The following is a 20,191-nucleotide window of genomic DNA, read 5'->3' on the forward strand; positions in this document are numbered from 1 at the left end:
GCATAATGGAAGCTAGAGAGTAAGAACAGGCTGAAAAGGAAATTCAGAACAGTGGCAGAAAGTGTCACAGAGGGGAGAAGCTATTTGATACCAACCCTCTGAGGCCAGTGTCTACTGCAGACAGTCAGTTCTTTATTCTTCTAGAGCCAGAGAAAAGAGATTTGGAAATGTACCCACAGATTCTGCCAGACTAATACTTTGGTTTCCTGGAAAATCAAGAGCCCCAAAGATTCATGAACCAGTACAGGCCAGGCTCAGTTCCTTGAGTAATTGAATCTTACCAAAAGTCCATAAGTAAAATTTGGATCTAAGTTCCAGATGAGGATCCTCCTGTCATTCTGCCCCAGACAAATGCCAGTGTCTCTTGGTATCTCTCCTGCTTCTGGTTACTGCCATGTGAAGGGCTTCGTGACTAGTCTTCAAAGCAGCTTCAACCAAATGCCCCATACTGATTCCCGAGCATTCTCTCTCCTCAGCATCTAGACATCTTTCCTTACCTGGAATGATCCTCTGGTTCTTGCTACCTAAAGCTCTATAGCTTGCTCCTTGCGCTCGCTCACTCTCTCTCTCTCTCTCTCTCTCTCTCTCTGTGTGTGTGTGTGTGTGTGTGTGTGTGTTGCTAGAATTGAACACACTGGAATTCTACCTCTGATCTACCCTCAGCCCTTTTTTAATATTTTTGTTTTGAAATAGAGTCTCACTAGGTTGCTGAGAATTTTGCTAAGTTGCTAAGGCTGGTCTCAATCCTGTCTCAGTCTTCCAAGTACTATGATTACAGGTGTGTGCCATCATACCTGACTTGTTTTTTTTTTGGGGGGGGGTTATTTATTTATTTATCTATTTATGTGTTTATTTATTTATTTTGCAGTACTGGAGATGGAACGCAGGGGCATTCTACCTCCGAGGTATACCCCCAGCCCTATTTTTTTATTCTTTATTTTGAAACAGTGTCTCACTAAGTTGTGTAGGTCCTAAGTGGCTGAGGCTGGCCATGAACCCGCTATCCTCCTGTCTCAGCCTCCCAAGTACTGGGATTACAAGCATGCATCACCACACCTGACCCTATTTTTTATTCTTTATTTTGAAGCAAGTTTTCACTGAGTTGCAAAGAGCCTCACTAAGTAGCTAAGGCTGGCCATGAACCTGGGTCCTCCTGTCTCAGCCCCCAAATGCTGGAATTTGCATGGGCCACCACACCCAGCTTTCAGTTTTTTAAATTGTGTTAAAATATACATAATGAAGCTGGATATGGTGGTGAACACTTGTAATCCCAGCATTCGGGAGGCTGAGACAGGAGGATCCCGGTTCGAGGACAGCCTCAGTTTTTTAGTGAGGCCCTCTGCAACTCAATGAGACCCTGTTTCAAAATAAAGAATTAAAAATAGGGCTGGGGGTATAGCTCAGAGGTATAGAGAATGCACCTGGATTCCATCCCTAGTACCATACACACACACACACACACACACACACACACACACACACACACACAATGAGCCAGGTGTGGTGGTGCACACTTGTAATCCCAATACTTGGGAGGCTGAAACAGGAAGATCGCAGGTTCAAAGCCAGCCTCAGTAGCTTTGTGAGGCTCGCAGCAACTTAGTGAGACCCTGTTTCCAGGTAAAATATAAAATAGATCTGGAGGTATAGCATGGAGGTAGAAGGCCCCTGGGTTCCATCCCCAGTACCACAAATAAAATAAAATATATATAACATAAGATTTACCATTTAAACAACTGATTTTATTTATTTATTTGTTTTGGTACTGGGGATGGAACCCAGGGCATTCTACCTCCAAGCTACACCCCTAGCCCTTCTTATTTTGAAACAGGATCTCGCTAAGTTGCTGAGGCTGACTGCAACTGCAGTCCTTCTGTCTCAGCCTCCCCAAGTACTGGGATTACAGACATGCACCATCATGTTCTGCTTTTGGTCCATTTTTAAAGAACTTTGTATCTTCATTCCTTTCTCCATTAAATGAGATCATCTTTCCCTAATGAGGTAGTTGGGAGTGATGCAGAGCCCAAAGACCTTGCAGATCAGGGAACTGAATAAGCTAAGACCTGTCTAGATACGGTCCAGGTGTTTAAGGCAGGTGGCTCCAAGATCTGTCTCAGGACTAGATAAAGGGGAAGATGACGGCCAGGGCTAGGCCAAGCCAGGCTCCCATAAGGATTAAAGGTTTCTCAGCTTCTGGCTCCTATTAACTGAGTTGTGAAGCTGGTCTCCTTGGCCACAGCTGCTGCAGTGAATGTCCCTCAGTTGAAGAATTTGTTCTATCTCCCCAAAATGCTCTTTGGTCACAGGGTTTCCAGATGACTGGGAATAGGAACAAATAATAGAAAACTGATCTGGGATGAGCACAGCCCCAACCATGAAAAAGAACAGGATTCTGAACTTCTTTAAGACACACTGGCCCTTTGTCTATCCATTTCAAAAAATAAATCTCACTACTAGATTCATAATTGCAAATTCTTGTTCTCCCCGTTTCTTTTCTTTTCTTTTCTTTTCTTTTTTTTTTTTTTTTTTGGTGGTACTGGGGTTCCTGGAAGCCCTTCTACCTCCAGGCTACACTCCCAGACCTATTTTTACATTTTTATTTGGAAACAGGGTCTCCTAAGCCAGCGCACGCGGCTGGCTTCAAACCCGCGCGATCCTCCTGTTTCTGCCTCCCAAGCGCGGGGATTACAAGCGTGCGCCACCACGCCCGGCCCTCCCCCTGTTTCTGATTAGCTATTTCTAAAAACTAAATAATAGGCAAAAGAGTAGGAGCTTCCACTCTAGTATGGCTAACTCTAGAGGCATTGTGGTTAGTTCTCCTAGCCCAAGTCTAAAAGCAAGGGAGCAGGAGGTACATAAACAAATGTATCAAAGTTAATCACCAAACAAGCATGGGATCGAGGGAGGGGGAGGGAATGGGATGGGGACTGGATGAGGGCTAATTGGATGATGTGTGCTTGTATATCCTCTCAAGTCTTGTACTCCAATGTGATGTATGATTACAATGCACCAATAAAAATAAATTAAAAAAAATAAAAGCAAGGGAGACATTGGCTCTGCAGTGTCGGGCATCACAGCTACCGTGCCCACATAAGCAAGGCCAGCTGGAGCACGCTGGCCGGCTGCCAGACAGCGCTGGTGCTCCACTTAGCCCTTCACGAGCTTCGGTGTGACAATGTCTCCCTCCTTTTGTTCTTCATCGGTGGCCTCGAGTCAGGAGTATTTTATCTGGCAGGCAATGCCCAGGGGAAATTCTGTTCTTTGAAAAAAGATTCTCTATAGGGAACCAGGTAAATGAGGACTGGAGCAGAGCTCTCTTCGAAGATGATGGATAGGTGTGATTGCCTGAAATCCCCTGGTACAAAGTGAAAAATCAGATATTAAAACCAGCTATACTCTCAGTCATGACAGGGGCACTGTAAATTGGAACAGTCCCTTGGGGAAGCAGTTTGCAGTATAAGTCAAGAATCTTTAAAACATTCATGCTTTTGACTTAGTAATTCTATCTTATTTATAAAATGATCCTAAATGTAAATGTGTATGGATTTCAGTATACCATTCTTTATAATAGTGAAAATTGTGAACAGCCTGAATGTCAACGTGATTACAAAGTCACTGTATATCCTCTCTGTGAATATTATGCAGCCATTAAACTGATAGTTACAAAAAAAAACCCATTTTAGAGTATGAAGATCTATGTCCTGATACTAATTTTTTAAGTACAGAATAAAAGATACGATGCATTTTAAATGTTCTATAAATATGTATTAGTTGTTGATCTCTGGGTACAGTAATAAAATCCACCTGAAGCTATACACTATAAAGACACTGGTGTTTCTTACAGCCTCAAGGCAGCATGCAGTCAAGCCTTGGAAGGGTATGGCAACCTCTAGAACCAGAGCTTGAAACCCAGGGAACACTCTCTCTGACCCTTCCAGGCTCTCATCAGCTTCATTCTTGTCTCTGTTGGGCAGAGTTCTACAATCTTAAACATTACAACTCTTCTTAGTCCCATTTTCCAATGTTGGGGGAGACAGATGGGCTCTGCCTGGTCCAAGCATATATCCAGAAGGGCAGTACCACATAGATTCAGCATGGTTCCTGGAGGCCCACCCCTGTGACCAGGAGGGTGAAAGCTACACCAGTTCCAGAGAAAAGAAACTAGAGAGTGTTGCTAACCATAGTATATACACTAACCACAGTGTATTCAAATACACTAGAATATAGCAGAGGTTTTCTCAAACTGATGGAACTAAAGGTAAGTTTTGAAATTTTTAGCATACAATTGGGTATGATGGCACACATCTGTATTCCAAGTACTTGAGAGGCTAAGACAGGAGGATCACAGGTTTGCAGCCAGCCTTAGCAACTTAGTGAGGCCATCTTCAACTTAATGAGACCATATTTCAAAATAAAAAAATAAAATAGAGCTAGGGGTGTAGCTCAGAAGTAGAATATCCATTGGATGTGGTATTGTTCAATCCCCAGTACCATAAAAAAGAGCTGAGAGGGTAGGCTCAGAGGAAGAACATCCCTAGGTTCAATCTCTGCTACCACCAAAAAAAGTTTTTTTTCATGAATTGCATTTATTTATTTATTTATTTATTTATTTATTTATTTATTGGTGCTAGGAATTGAACCCAGGGGCATTCTACCTCCAAGCTACACTCTTAGCCCAATTTTTAAAAATTTTGAAACAGAATCTTGATAGTTTGATGAGAGTCTTACTACTTGCTAAGGCTATCGTCAAACCTGTGATCCTCCTGTCTCAGCCTCCCAAGTACTGGAATTACAGATGTGCACCACTGTGTGCATCCCTAAAGATTTTTTTCTTTTTTGGTGCTAGTGCTGGGGATTGAACATGGGTGACATTCTATCTCTAAGCTACACTCCAGCCCTATTTTACTTTTCATTTGATAACGGAGTCTTGCTAAGTTGATGTGAGCCTCACTGAGTTGCTGAGGTTAGTTTCAAACCTGCAATCCTCCTATCTCAGCCTCCCAACTACTGGGATTCCAGGCATGTGCCATCATGCCTGGCTCCTAAAGATCTTAATGTGTCCTAAAAGGAGTCCTGGCCAATGGCCTGGCATTGAAGACAACTCCTGGAGAAGAGATGAGAAGAAATGCAGGAGCTGCCCAACAGTGGAACTCAGGAAAGGGCCGATGTGTTGAGGTATGACTTCAGTTCATACCACTAAGTAAGAGCTGTATTGGCCAAATGGTTCTCATATTGATGAGCAGAGTCAGAGAGAGAAGAGAATGCCTTAGAGGCTGAACAGCCAGCCATTTTCAGGGAAGTAGGACTGGTCTAACTAATGCTGAGGTTGCTACAGAATAACCTTGGACAGGAGGTGAGGTTTCTTCCTAGCTGTAGGCACTCAGTGAAGTTAAGGAATATTTGCTGGATCTGCCTCTTAAATGTGACATCTAATCATTCTTGTTTCCACTCCCAGCCAACAGATGTTGGGGGGGGGGGCAGCTCTAAACAGTAGGACCACAGTCCCAGGTATTTCCTGAGATGACCTGCAGACAATTTATGATGAGATCCATCCTTGACGCCCTGTCTTGATGTGCTCACCTGTCAGAGAGTGGCCCAAGCCACTTTCCCGTTCTCAGATCTCCTCTGATTTCATGTCTTCTTATCCACTTTTCTTCCTGACCCTGTCTCATGCTTTTTGCTTTTCTGTCTTGCTTCCTGATTTTACCCAGGGAGATTGAACAGGGTACAGATATAACTCTATTCCAGAGTTAGATGTTTAGCATTTCCTAACTCAGAACTACCTTCCCCAGCTCCCTCTAACACTAGAAAAAACTTTGTTATGTGCCCTGAAAAGAAAGGCTAGATAATGTTGGTATGAGCCCTTTTTCTCTTCATCTCTCACTCTAAATCCATTTCAATTTCCATCTTCCTGAGAATTAGTGCTTGGAGGTGAATACAGAGGTTACGTTCTCCTAAGGGGAAGCTAAAATTGAATCACATCTCTACCCTGAATCATCATCCTTGCTCTGTCCACAATACACAGCAGGACTGTTCAGCACCACGGAGAGCGCCTTTCATCCTTGTGGTTGGATCATGGACTGGAGAGAGGTGAGGATTGTAGCTGGGAGCCAACCAGTCTGACCGCCTACTGCTCTGGCCAGCCACCACATGTCCCTCTTATCCTCCCAACTCCTAGTATTTACCCCTTTTACTTTCCTAACGAGATTAGAAAGGAACTCCCTTAACTTTCACCTTTCTCTTTCCACATACCTACATCTCCCACATCCTCACCTCCTTCCATTTCAGTAAGAACTTCCCTCCTCCGGTCCAAAGTTCTGGCTCCATCTGCTCTTGACTCCTCAAAGTCCATGCACCATCAAATGTCTTCTTTTAGCCAGGCATGGTGACACACACTTGTAATCCCAGTACTTGGGAGAGACAGGAGGATTGCAGATTTGCTGCTAGCCTCGAAAGCTTAATGAGGCCCTCTACAACTTAGTGAGACCTGTTTCAAAATAAAAAAATAAAATAGGTCTGGGGATGTAGCTTGGAGGTAAAATGTCCCTGGGTTCCATTCCTCATACCACACACACACGCACGCACGCACGCACGCACGCACAGACAGACAAATTTCTCCTTTTATACCCAGCTTCCTTTCCCTTAGTGTAGGACAGTGGCCATGTGTTCCCTAGCTCTAAGAAATCCTAGAACTCTTGAAACTTCCTCTGGCTATCATCCATTCTAATTTCTCTCTGTCTCAGTATAGCTCCTTAAAAGAATAACCTGTGTTCACTGTCTGTACCTACTTATATCTTAGTCTCTCCTAAGCCCTCTGTAATCTGGGCTCTGCTCCTACTCTTCAACTAAAATTGTGTTCTCTTGAACACAGTGACTTCCTTATTTCTGAATTTTTGTCTTTGCCTTGAGGACCCATCTGCTCTGTGTGACACTGCTGGTGTCTTCCACCTTGAAACTCTATAGCTTCCTAGTTTGGTTCCTAGATCTCATCTCTCTGTTCCTATTAGTCTCCTTCTTCCACTCATTCTCTCAGGTTACATGTTCCCCAGGGCTCCATCCTTCATTCTTCCTTCCACTCTGCCCATTCTCTCTGGAAGGGCTTGTTTTCCCTGTGACCCACACTGTGACCACTCACACCTCTTTCCTGAGTTTGAAAATCTCCTACTGACTGGTGATATCATCTGGATATCCAAATGACACCTTAAAACTAAATTAAGTCCCTTAATTACTTGATCTTGTTTTTACTGGGAATATAGCTGTGCATTCTGCCTTTTCTCTCTTCTCTCTCTCTCTCTCTCTCTCTCTCTCTCTCTCTCTCTCTCTCTCTCTCTCTCTCCCCCTCTCCCTCTCCCTCCCCCTCTCTCTCTCCCCCTCTCTCTCTCCCTCTTCCTCTCCCTCTCCCTCTCCCTCTCTTTGTAGGTCTGGAGGAGCATTCAACCTCCATGCTACACCTCCTACCCTATTTTTTTATTCTTTATTTAGAAACAGGGTCTCACTAAGTTTCAGAGGGCCTCACTAAGTAGCTGAGGCTGTCCATGAACCGCGATCCTCCGGTCTCAGCCTCTCGAATGCTGGGATTACAAGTATGTGCCACCACACTTGTACCAATTATTTCTCTCTTAATAATTAGTACTCCTTTCCTGGTAACTCCAGATAGAAAGCTAGAAGTATGTGAACTTGTCCTTTACCTTTTATCCCTGAGGTCTGCCAGTTCTATCCTCCGTAACATTCCCCTTCCTATCCTAACGTGTCTTCTGCTATCTCTGCTGCAGTTATGTGCTAGTTACCTCTAGTCCTTCTACTCCCACCCCTTTTATTCATGGCTCTGGTAATGTCCTCTTCCACCTCAAATCTAATTATGTTCCTCCTTTGCTTAAGGTTTCATTGCCCCCCAATAATCTGAGAATAAATACCAAGGCCCACCTTCCACGATCATCTGTGTCCTCCTGACCCCACCAACTTCATTCCTGCCCCTTTTTACCCTCTAGGCTTCAATCAGCAAAATTCTGACTGTCCCTTAAATATTGGTATTGTGCTTCTGAGCCTTTGCACATGTTCCCTAAATGTCCTTCCTCCTAAATTGTGAGCAGAACCCAGGGACATTCTACCTCCAAGCTACACCCCAGCCCCCTATTTTTTATTCTTTATTTTGAAACAGGGTCTCACTGAGCTGCATAGGGCCTCACTAAGTAGCTGAGGTGGCCGCAAACCGCTGTCATCCTGTCCCAGCCTCCCGAATGCTGGGATTACAAGCATGCGCCACCACGCCCAGCTTATGAGGTAATTTTAAACATCTCCTCTGACCATACATCCTATTCCCTCTACATTTTATGGCTCATGTTACCTTTATTTATAACTATTATTTTTTTTATTTGTCTGCAGGAGCCTCAGGATTAGCTGGGGCTGATTAACTGTTAGATAAATGAGGGAAATGTGTCATGGAGTAGTGAAGCAAGAAAGGGAACAGGAGTTTGGTGTGGTAGCACACACTTGTAATCCCAGTTCTTGGGAGGCTGAGACAGAATCACAGGTTTGAGGCCAACCTCAGCTACTCAGTGAGGTCCTTGCGACTTAGTGAGACCCTGTTTCAAAATGAGGAATAAAGCCAGGTGTGGTGGCGCATGTTTGTAATCCCAGCATTTGGAAGGCTGAGACAGATGGATCGCGGTTCAGCTACTTAGTGAGGGCTTTTGCAACTCACTGAGACCCTGTTTCAAAATAAAGAGTAAAAAGTAGGGTTGAGGGTGTAGCTTGGAGGTAGAATGTCCCTGGGTTCCATCCCCAGTACCACCCAAAAAAAAAAAAAAAGGAATAAAAATATGTCTGGGGGTATAGCTCAGAGGTAGAATGCCTCCGGGTTCAATCTCTAGTACCACAAAAAAGAAAAAAAAAGAAAAAAGAAAGGAAACAGGGTGTCCCTCCCCCCACTCTATGGAAGGAACAGATACTTCCACAGGCCCCAACCCATGTGGTATCAGGGCTGCCACTCTGGCCCTGAGACCACATCTCAGCCTCCCAAGTACCGGGATTATCAGCATGTACTCTAGCTATTAGTCTCATTATATAGATGAGGAAACTGAAGTTCAGACCACACAACTAGTAAATGAAAGAGCTGAGATTTTAACCTAGGAACCTGGCTCCAGAGTCTGTGCTTTTAAGCATCACAATCATCCTTCCAGTCTGTGTGGCAGGGAGGATGGACTTGTGTGGATTGTCTTTCTTTTTGTAGGTATCTTATGAGTGCTGAGACTGAGATCAACACATGGCTTCTGCCAGTGGAGGAAAGAGACAATGTGAATATTGGAGCGTCTACATAGATATTATAACACAATGTTTACTGGGCACTTGTGAGAATCAAATGAGCTTGTGATATGAAGCCATGCATTAGGAATTATAAAGCCCTACAAGTGTTGTTGTTGTTGTTGTTGTTTATTTTCATCCAGAGTTGTAATGCTGTCTGATCATTCAGAAGTCGCTTCTGTTACTTCTCCAGATCTTTTCTTCTTAAGACCTCTGAACCTTGAAGGTTCCATGCTGATTTTTGTCCTTTTTGCTTACCCACTCTTGAGTCCCAGTCTACCTTTGTACCCACAGCTTTACTCCCCAGCTCCAACAAGCAAGGCCAGCCAGCTAGAAACTATTTATGAGCTACGACAACCCTGGGGTGGGAGGCAAGGGTGGAAGTTAACATTTTGGCTGGTGCTCAGGCCTGCAGGAACCCAGCAGCCACCAAGTCCTGGTGACTCTTCCCTTATCACCCTCCTTCCTTGAAAGGTCATTGACTCCATCAGTGACCTTGAGGAAGACTTCCTTTCTTTGTTCAGGTCTCCTTATTTGTTTGTTTATGGTTGCAGTACTGAAAATTGAACCCAGGGCCTTGCACCTGCTAGGCAGACACTCTACTACTTTGCTACCTTTCTAGCCTTTTTTATTTTATTTTGAGTCACTCTCATTAAGCTGCCCAGACCCACCTCAAACTTGCTCTCCTCCTGTTGGAATTTCCCAAGTAGTAGGATTATAGGCATGCATTAGCTGATTACAAGAATCAGCTAATAAGCTGATATTTGTTGGAGCTAGTGATAGGTGCCCAGGATCTCACTACGTTGTTTTTTCTACTTCCTATTATAATTTTTACAACAAAACATTTTTAAAGACCAAGTTTGATTGAATCAATGGGTTTTTATCTCTTAAAAGTAATACAACTGTTTTTCTAATCATAATCTTGCAGAAATGCTGGTATGTAAGCAAAATAAAGATGGATCTGCTCTGCTTGAAGGAAACCAAACCCCTACCCCTATTCCTCCCCCTCACACGCAGCCCCTCCCAAGGCACAGGGCTCAGGGAATATGATTTAATGAAAATCACTGGACCAGACTAACTCTAAGGATTCTTCTGGCACTTTTGCTTCCTCTGGCTTTGCACCGGCCATTATTCTATATATCCTGTCCCAGATATAGTGAGCCTGGGCTATTAATCATCTCTGCAGTCTTTGGAGAATTTGTTTGAATGGTTGCAGAAATGTGGATTGCTGTTAGAGATGCATTTCAGTGCCTGTCTCTGCTGAGTGTTTATTAATAATCTTGTTAATCCCCACTCTAGTTCCCGGATCTAGCTAACGCCTGTCGGATGTCCTTAGGGGGCATTTTAAGTTCTCCCTGATTTCTTGGAGCCAGACACTTCCTTCTGCCTGGAGTTCTTAGATATTTCTAGTCATGAATATTTTACATTTACTCTCCCTGATTATATCCATGTGATGGTCATGGTGCATTGACTGCGTTTCTCAGGAAAGACATACAGGAAGCCCATAGTAAAAGCCTGAGTCTGTAGGAACAGTGCCAGAAGAGATCTTTGTGCTTGCCACTTACATGTGTCCGTCTGTCATGGGCAGTGATGGAGGAGATCCTAGGGCTTTGCAACCTGGCTCATGGCCCAAAGGATGGCAGCTTCACTCCAGGTCAGACATCGCCAGAAACTGTCCAGTGGGCCTCCAGGGCCACATGAAGGTCACTGTGATCAGAGTCACTCCGTGGTTTCCCAGACCTCACCCCAGTCCCTGTCCTTCCTGTGCAGTCTGCCTCCACTCCTTCTGGAAGAAACTGATGAACTCATCTGCACTGCAAAGTGAAAAGTTAGCCACTAATACCTAAGGGATAGTATTTTTTTAAATGAGCCTCAGAAGCTGGACATGGTGGCACACACTTATAATCCCAGTACTTGGGAGGCTGAGACAGGAGGTTCAGACAGGAGTATCACTGAGGCAGCCAGCCTCAGCTACTTAGTAAGGCCCTTCACAATTTAATGAGACCCTGTTTTGAAATAAAGAAGAAAAAATAGGGCTGGGAGTGAATCTCAGATAGAATGCCCCTGGGTTCAATCCCCTGCACTACAAAAAAAAAAAAAAAAAAGCTTCAGGAAAAAAAAGTGAGGCCTAATATTCCCATGTGATGGATGGCATAGAGGGTTAAAGATGAGGTGCATGGTTGGAAGGTCACAGATTTAGAAATCACTGGGGTAAAAATGTCAGTTCAAGCTATTGAAGACATCAGAGTTTCTCAAGGAGAGGGGAGGGCTGAGGGGAGGAACACAGAGGGCTGGGGAGGACGCAGAAATGGTGGTCAAAGAAGCAAGAGATGAACTAACAGAGCACAGTGTCTTGAAAGCAAGGGAAGGAAGTCATTTCCCAATGGATGTAGGTGCAACATGTGACTACTACAGAAAAAGTTAAGGAATATGAACAAGGAAATTGGAGAAGTAGCAGAGCTTCCCTGGCTTGAGCCTACCCACACACTGCGGGATTTACCCTTTGAAAAGCCCTCCTGACCAGGTGTAGTGGGAGGCTGAGACAGGAGATCACAGACAGGTTCCAGGCAAACTTCACTTGGTGCAATCCTCAGCAACTTACCAAGACCAGTTTCAAAATAAAAAGGGCTAGGGGTGAAGCTTGAAGGTAAAATGCACCTGGATTTGTTTCGGATGCCAAAAAAAAGGAGGAGGAGGAGGAGGAGGAGGAGGAGGAGGAGGAGGAGGAGGAGGAGGAGGAGGAAGAGGAGGAGGAAACTGAGGAAGGAAAGAATGCCTTGGGGTGAGCCCTCCTTGTGGCCTAAGGGGAATACGAAAGCCCAGCTACCAGGTCTCTATAATCTGTACAGGCACCAGAGAGGCATGTAAGGGCCACTAGAGGCCTGCTTCTCCCAGTCTGTGTGGGACACGTGCTGTCTACTGAGTATCCCAAGGAGGCTGCTGAGTCTGGAGGGTAAAGGATTGGGAAGGCTTGCAGCATGGGTAGTTGTGTGAGGTGCAGGCACTACAGCAATCTACCTTTCTAAGCCTCTTGACTTCCTCCCCTCAACTATAGCTGAGAGTTAGGGAACAGAATAGAGGAGGGAGGCCCAGATTCTGCCCTCAGGGACTTGCAAACCACTGTGGCAACACAGCCTACCTGGGACCTTGGAGATACACAGGCAAGGCCAGGATTTTTCACCCAAACATTCTAGACTTCTTCCTTTCCTCTCAGCTACAAGCATATGTTTGTGCCCACTGCCTCATTCAAAGAGAACAAAGCCACCAAAATGTTATATATCCTTCCCTCATTGGGTCACCAGCAGCCGTACAGGTCCTGAGGCCAGTCCTGGAGCATTCTACCTGCCTGTTTACATCTGGCATTCCCAAAGACAGCACAAGCAGCAGGCTGGCTCCTCTCCACAATCCTCATGCCTTGGGCTTTCACTCTGCAGTGCCTGGTTAAAATGCAAAGATGCCGAGGATGGTAGGTCCTATCGAGGGATGGCCATCAGCTTTTTGGGGGAGCAGATAGGCCGCGCCAGGGCTCGAGGCAGGCCTGGCCAGAACCCTGGATCTTGTAGCAGAGGAGGGGTTTTTGGAAGGGTGGCAAAGCTAGATAAAGATGCTGGGCAGCACAGGGCCCAGGAGTGGAGTGGAGTGAGGAGAGTGACACGGGAGATTGAAAATTCATGCACCATACACATCACACAGAATGCAAGCTTTCCTAGCTTTCTTACCATCGGTAGCAGCAAGTGTTTTGAAGTCTTGGCAGCACAAAAAAACTGGTCACCTGCTAATTTGTCATTGTCTTCCCACCTACTGTATCCAGCCAACCATTCAGGCTCGCCCAGGAGACACGCATCCAAGAACTGGAGAAGTCCTCAGGAGGGCTCTTCTTTTGTCCAAAGGCTGAGCCTTGACGTTTGCCTGGCTTGGCCAGTTAGCTCTCTGATTCTGCAAAGAGACTTGTCCAGCTCTAGGGGAAATGGAGGGGAAAGGCCCATCTCAAGGAGCACCCACTCTGACTGAATCACAGGAATCTAGAAAGACCTTTCCTAATAAGTACACAGGAAGGCCTAAGCAGCAGGACAACTAGTAAGAGAGTTTGGATAGAAGTCCTATAAGTAGACTGTGGTGGGCTTTCTGGAGGAGCCTGGATCACACAGGACTTTGGTTGTTTTTGGTTTTTTTGGTGGTACTGGGGTTCCTGGAAGCCCTTCTACCTCTGGGATACAATCCCACGGGCTACACTCCCAGACCTATTTTTTAACTTTTTTTTTTATGTGGAAATAGGATCTCTTAAGCCAGCAAGGCTGGCTTAGACCAGCGTGAGCCTCCTGTCTCCGCCTCCCAAGCGCAGGGATTACAAGTGTGGGCCACCACACCTGGTGTTCACACAGGACTTTGAAGCCAGACATCTAGTTGGGTATTAGTAGGACCAAGCTCCTTGGCTCCTCTGCCCAGGTTAGCATCCTTGACCTGCCCGCGCTATATGAGTCTGCCCCTCCCTCCCTGAGTGCCCGACCTGCTGCCAGGGGTAGATGTTCCCAGAAGCCGAGAGGGCAGTTGGAAAGGCTTGCTTCAGAGCCCAGAGCAGCCCCTGTGATAACTTGCTAACAACTCTCTCTGCTTTCTCCCCACAGGACCCAGCCGCCGCTTCCATCTCAGACGGAGACTGTGACGCCCGGGAGGGTGAGTCAGTAGCCATGAATTACAAACCATCCCCGCTCCAGGTGAAGCTGGGTGAGTGTGTTGGGGGGATGAGGGAGATGTGGGGAGTGGACAAGGTGCCCTGGGCTGGATCTGCAGTGAGGTGCCAAAATAAAGTAACTCAGGCTAGATGATTCCAAGACTCAAGTCACTAAGTCACTGGCACTACCAGGCACCTTATCTCCTGCAAGACAAAGAAAGCAGTTACAGCTCTGCAGAATACCAGGACTCTCAGCTTCGGGGTGTCCAGGAAAAAAACACGAATTGTCAGGATAACAGCATGGAAGCCTAGGGAGAGGACTTAGAAATCCCATGAAACACTGGATCCGGCTAGGAGGAGGCTGTCTTGGAGGTTTCATCAGTTATGTCTGAGGGATAGAAAGAAATGAGGATTCCCTAGTCCATCCTCATCCCACCTGGAGACCTCAGCACCTGGTTAGTTCCTTATTTTCTTAGTAAACCCAAATATTTCCCACCTTTCCAAGTATTTCTTCACCTTTCCCTTGGGGGGGTTAGCTCCTGTTCACTCCGATGCCAGTTTATATGAAGTCACTGGCCCCCAACTGCTGCCCATGGCTCCTGCAGCTGCAGTTCATGCCTTTTCCTAAGCTGGACACTGACCCTCTCCCTCCAAGAACCAAGGTTTCACTGACCCAGGCTGCTGTAGCTAAAACTTTTATGACAAAATTTGGTTTCATAAAGAACAATTACAAGCCAGGCGTGGTGGTGCACACTTGTAATCCCATTACTTAGGAGGCTGAAACAAGAGGATCACAGGTTCACAGCCAGCCCCAGCTACTTAGTGAGACCCTCCACAACTTAATGAGAACCTGTTTCAAAATAAAGAAGAAAAATAGGGCTGAGGGTGTAGCTTGGATTTAGAATACCCCTGGGTTTAATTCCCAGTACCACAAAAAAAAAAAAGGAAAGAAAGCATCTTTTAGCTAGGTATGGTGATGCATGCCTGTGATCTCAATTACTTAGGAGGCTGAGGCAAGAGAACCCAAGTTTGGCCAGCTTGGGCTTCTTAGTGAGACTTTGCCTCAAAATAAATTAAATAATCCAGGCATGGTGGCTCATGCTTGTAATCCAAGAGGATCATGGTTCACAGACAGCCTCAGCTACTTAATGAGCCCTCCGAAACTTAGTGAGACCCCGTTTCAAAATAAAGAATCAAATATATGGCTGGGGGTGTAGCTCGGAGGTAGAATGTCCCTGGGTTCCATCCCCAGTACTGCAAAAAATATATAATTTCAACACAGTGCTCATAGTGTATACAATCAAATACAGGTCATCACTATCCTTCAAAACATCTCTGTAATCCCAGCCACCCTCCTAGCCATCTTTTTTGTCAGTCTTCCCCTGCCCACCAAATACAGGGCCCTTCCTCAGTCCTAAGAGCCTCTTCCCAGGTATGTGTGGTGGTAGAGGGGTGCTATGTGTTGAACTCAGGGTTACTATACCTCTGAACTATACCCCCTGACTCTTTTTTATTTTGAAACAGTCTTGCTTAATTAGCATGTGCTGGCCTCAAGTTTGCAATCCTCCTTTCTCAGCCTTCCAAGCACTGGGATTCCAGGGAACTCTTTGAGCTGATTTTCTAAACAGGAAAGCATGTTTCTCAGTGCAATTTTCAAAATCAGACTCAAACTAAAGCCAGTTTTGTTTATAATGTTTAATTTGTTACATTTTAATGAACATAAGTTCTCCTCTACTCTCCCCCATCACATTCTCTTCCCCAGAGGTAATCATTCTAAACATTTGTTGCTTATGAACTTTTTGTGTTTATCATAAGTGGTATCATAGTGTACATATTTTCTGATACTTATTTCCCTCTCCACCACATAATGTCTTACTCCTTTCAATATCAGTATACAGTGAATGACTTCCTTTTTTTCTGCAAAATTCAGCTTTTTCCTGAACATGTTATAAGAGGTTTAGTCAAAAAGACCAAAGTCCATGGCACCAACAGACTCCTCAGATTCTTCTTCCTTTGCGTCCACTTTCTCCTCCCAGCCGGAGAGCGGTGATGGAGGGGCCTCCTGCGGGTGCAGCGCCAGCTGCAGGAGCAGGTCCATGGAGCCCTGCAGTGCAGAGGACGCTCCCCATGTGGACATGACATTGGCTAGAGCCTTTGCAAACAAGCCAGACCAAAAAGGTTCGGCACTTACACCAGCTGCTTTAGTGAGGGCACTGGTTTTATCCTCCATGTCTGTCATCTTGCACTGGTGTAGGATGAGGGCAGAATCGATGCAGGTGAGCTTGGAGATGGAGGCCATGGTGTGGGCTGCCAGGCCGCAGTGCTGGTCGCCAGTTAAAGGGAGGGCCTCCGCCCAGTGCAGCCTGAGCTTCCCCAGGAGAACTGAGCACCTGAGTGGCAGCCGAGGAAAGGGGGCGACTTCCTTCTTTTGAATGGTTGCGTAATAGTTCTTAGTTTGGCTTTTGCCAGGTTATTGCTTTCATTTTTCACTATTTCAAACAATTTTAGCATGGTTTTAAAATAACATTTTCTTTTCTCCCCATTACATTACCACCAAAGCTCCTCAGGAAAATTCACAACTTGTTCCAGCTTCACTAAGGAAAATCACTACCAAGAACTATAAGGCAAACTGCACCCCCTAGAGGCTTTGGTGTGGTAATGGCAGCTGCCACCTGCCAGAAAGAGGCTGGAAAAAGCTGCAGGAGTCAGTTGAGCAGGGGCAAAGAAAGAGGGTCAGAGAATAAATAGAAGATGAGAGATTCAAGCCAGGCATGGTGGGACACACTTGTAATCCCAGTACTTGGTGGCTGAGACGAGGATTACAGGTTCAAGGCCAGCCTCAGCTACTTAGGCCCTCCACAACTTAGTGAGACCCTGTTTCAAAATAAAGAATTAAAAATAGAGCTGAGCTGGGCACGGTGGTACACACTTGTGCTGATACAGGAGGATCACTGTTGGTAGACAGCTTCAGCTACTTAGTGAGGCCCTTTGCAACTCAGTGAGACCCTGTTTCAAAATAAATAAATAAATAAAAAATAGGCCCAGGGGTATATCTTGAAGATAGAATGCCCCTGGGTTCCATCCCCAGTACTGAAAAAAAAAAAAAAAATAAGGCTGGAGGTGTTGCTTGGAGGTAGAATGCCCCTGGGTTCCCCCCACTCCAGTACCATAAAAAAAAAAAAGATGAGCATTCAAAGACAGGGAGGTCAGGAGACATTTTAAAGCCAGTCATAGAAGCAGTAGAGGCCCTTCTTATGCTCTGGAGCACATGGCTATGTTTTTTTTGTGTGTGGTACTGGGGTTCCTGGAAGCCCTTCTACCTCTGGGCTACACTCCCAGACCTATTTTTATATTTTTGAAACAGGGTCTCTTACGCCAGCACGGCTGGCTTCAAACCTGCGCGATCCTCCTGTCTCCGCCTCCCAAGTGCGGGGATTACCAGCGTGCGCCACCACACCCGGCCAGCACATGGCTATATTATGAGGCAACTTCCCTGGTGTCCCTTTCACACAACAGGCCCGTTTCCTAGATCTACTCTTGGCCTCCTCCAGGACCTAGGTGGCTAGCTTCTGGTGGGAACAGTTGTCATATACCAAGCAGTGGGTCATCCAGTGGCACCATGAGCCTTGTGGGCTCTGAACCCTTGGAGAATCAAGAGCATCGCTTACACAGCACGGCTGAGCACGCTCCTCCCTTCTCCCGACCTCTACCCTGCCAGCCCCCCCAGCTCTACAGCCTTCAGTGGATTCTTTTCTTTTTCTTCTGCATGAACTCCATAGTCCTCATATTCTGATGTCCAAGGCCCTCATACTATGGGTTTGTAACCAGAGGGGGTCTCTACCCTTTAACACGGGATTTGACACATGGTTGGTAACTGGAATGTATATCGAGTGAGTAAGCGCCTGAATAAATGGCTCCTTTTTCAACCTAACCTCTCTCCCACTTCATGCTTCATCCCATCTAAATGTACACTTATGCTCATTTCTTTTTTGTTGTTTTTGTTTATGGTACTAGAGATTGAGCCCAGGGACATTCTACCTCTGAGCTACACACCAGGCCTATTTTGTATTTTTTTTAATTGCTAAATTGCCGAGGCTGGCAGCAAAGCTGTGGTCCTCCTGTCTCCGCCTCCCGAGCACTGGGATTACAGATGTGCACCACCATACCCAGCTGGGCTCACTTCTAAATGCAGTTTTTACATGCTCTCTCTCCTTACTGGAATGCCCTCCTCTCTCCAGCTCATAGTGTTGCCCTCCCTGGCTGCCCCATCTTCTGTGCTCATCTCTTCCTCTCCAGTCTTTCCTTCCATTGGCATACACTGCCCTCCTGGGAGCTGTGGCTCCTACAAGGAAGGGAGCAGCATCCTCCTTTTGTCCTCCATTTTCTGCCTCAAGTCGTACAGAGCCAAGCACCATCTCCACTGTGCAGCGGAGGTCTGGACTTGCTCCTCTATGGACCTCAGTCCATAGAGGAGCAAGGGGTTTCACAATGGAGTCCCAGCCCTGGCTGCCCCAAGAGGTAAGGCAGGGTGTCCTGGGGCAGGAACAGCTTCTTTCCCATGTTCCCCTGCAGAGAAGCAGCGGGAGCTGGCCCGGAAGGGCTCCCTGAAGAATGGCAGCATGGGCAGCCCCGTGAACCAGCAACCCAAGAAGAACAATGTCATGGCCCGGACGAGGTAGAGACCCTCACTACCCCAGCAGGACCTCCCTCTCCTCTCCTCCCTCCTCAGGCGAGACCCACAGCAAGAAGGGAGGGAGGAAGAGAAGGAAAACATGGGTGGGGTCGACCCAGCCCTCTGCCAGGTTTATGTGTTCCAATTGCCATTCCAACTCCAAAAATTCTTCACCCAGGCTGGTCGTCCCCAATAAAGGATACTCCTCGCTTGACCAGAGCCCAGATGAGAAGCCATTGGTAGCTCTCGACACGGACAGGTGTGTACTCAGGGGCCTGGGGGCAAGCGCGTGAACCTTTGTAAGCACACGCAGGTCACAACTGCTCTGTTGCCAGAACTGGGTTATTCCTCAGCTAGGAGCTCTCCAAAGCAATGGAATTTTATTTATTTATTTTTTTTACAGGAAATGGGTTGGGCAGAGAGGAAAGGGGGGGTCAATGGAGTCTCCATGGAATCTGATGTCTTTGGACAGCAGATTAGATGCTTAATGTTCTGCCCCTCCTAAGGGAAGAGCTCAGCTCCTCAGAAAACCCTGGCTAGAACAAGACTTTGGGGAAATCCAGCAAGCCGGGGTGATTTGAACCTAAAAGGCTGGAGGAGGGGGTAAAGGAGTTGCAGCTCTCTTTAGAAGGAAGTTAAGGGTGATAATTTATTTGGAAGGGTGAGGCCAGGGAATCTGTCTTTAAAAACCTGCATTTGCATAGCAAGCACAGATTTCATTTAGATCGAGCTGTTCCGAGGCATGGGGGCAGGGTATTGACTGCTGAGGGTGAGGGGAGTTTTCTATTTAATTTCCCTGAATCACTTCCTCTCTGCTCTCTTCTTCACGCCAGCGATGATGACTTCGACATGTCCAGATACTCCTCCTCTGGCTACTCCTCCGCTGAGGTGAGGCCCCACCCCTGCCGCCCTAGCCGCATGGGAGCAGGACCACCTGTATCCAGCAGCAGGGGTGAGGCCGACCCCCAAGGACTCCTGGAGAGGAGGAATAGGCACAGCCGGCGGAACCCTATGGGCGTGGAGCTCGCCCACGTGGAGCGGGGTCTAGGGCAGCATGGCGGCTGGAAGAAATTGTTGGAGATGAGGCTGGAGCTGGGATGGGGCAGGGGCGGGGATGGGGCCGACCGACCCACAGGCAGGGCGCGTGGGCAGCCCAGCTGCAGAGGCCCGGGCAGCCGAGCCTGGCGCGGGGCCTTCCTGCTGACCAGCGCCTGCCCACCCTCCCCTTTGTCTACAGCAGATCAACCAAGATTTGAACATCCAGCTGTTGAAGGATGGCTACCGGTTAGATGAGATCCCCGACGACGAGGACCTGGACCTCATCCCCCCCAAGTCCGTGAACCCCACCTGCATGTGCTGCCAGGCCACGTCCTCCTCCGCCTGCCACATTCAGTAGCGGGCACCGCGGCCGGCCGCTTCGGGAGGCGCCAGCTCCGGCCAGGCCGGACAGGGCGGGGCCAGCCCCTCCCTAGCTCCTCCGCGCCGGCCCTGCCCGTACCAGTCATTGCTTCCTCCTATGGTAGGACATGTACCTCTGTGAGTTCATG

At 46.9% G+C, this 20,191-nt stretch overlaps 1 protein-coding gene and 1 pseudogene across 5 annotated transcripts in view; one reads left to right on the forward strand and one right to left on the reverse strand.

The window, feature by feature from the left end:
• Positions 1-20,040, forward strand: part of FAM219A (family with sequence similarity 219 member A) — a gene marked incomplete at both ends in the record, with an annotated part of 65,579 nt that extends 45,539 nt beyond the window's left edge. Inside the window, 5 exons of one of the 4 annotated variants that reach the window (XM_080709431.1) lie at positions 13,926-14,025; positions 18,545-18,647; positions 18,823-18,903; positions 19,478-19,532; positions 19,882-20,040. In XM_080709431.1, coding sequence (XP_080565557.1) covers positions 13,926-14,025; positions 18,545-18,647; positions 18,823-18,903; positions 19,478-19,532; positions 19,882-20,040 — 498 coding nt within the window. The remainder of the gene's footprint in view (positions 1-13,925; positions 14,026-18,544; positions 18,648-18,822; positions 18,904-19,477; positions 19,533-19,881) is intronic. The other 3 variants (XM_080709432.1, XM_080709433.1, XM_080709434.1) reach the window with 3 other exon arrangements.
• LOC308272441 (large ribosomal subunit protein P1-like) lies at positions 15,930-16,271 on the reverse strand (annotated as a pseudogene). The gene has a single exon. The product of its transcript is annotated as a large ribosomal subunit protein P1-like (transcript).
• Positions 20,041-20,191: the final 151 nt, after the last annotated feature.

Source organism: Muscardinus avellanarius (assembly GCF_963383645.1).
Source record: "Muscardinus avellanarius genome assembly, chromosome: 13".
Taxonomy (NCBI): domain Eukaryota; kingdom Metazoa; phylum Chordata; class Mammalia; order Rodentia; family Gliridae; genus Muscardinus; species Muscardinus avellanarius.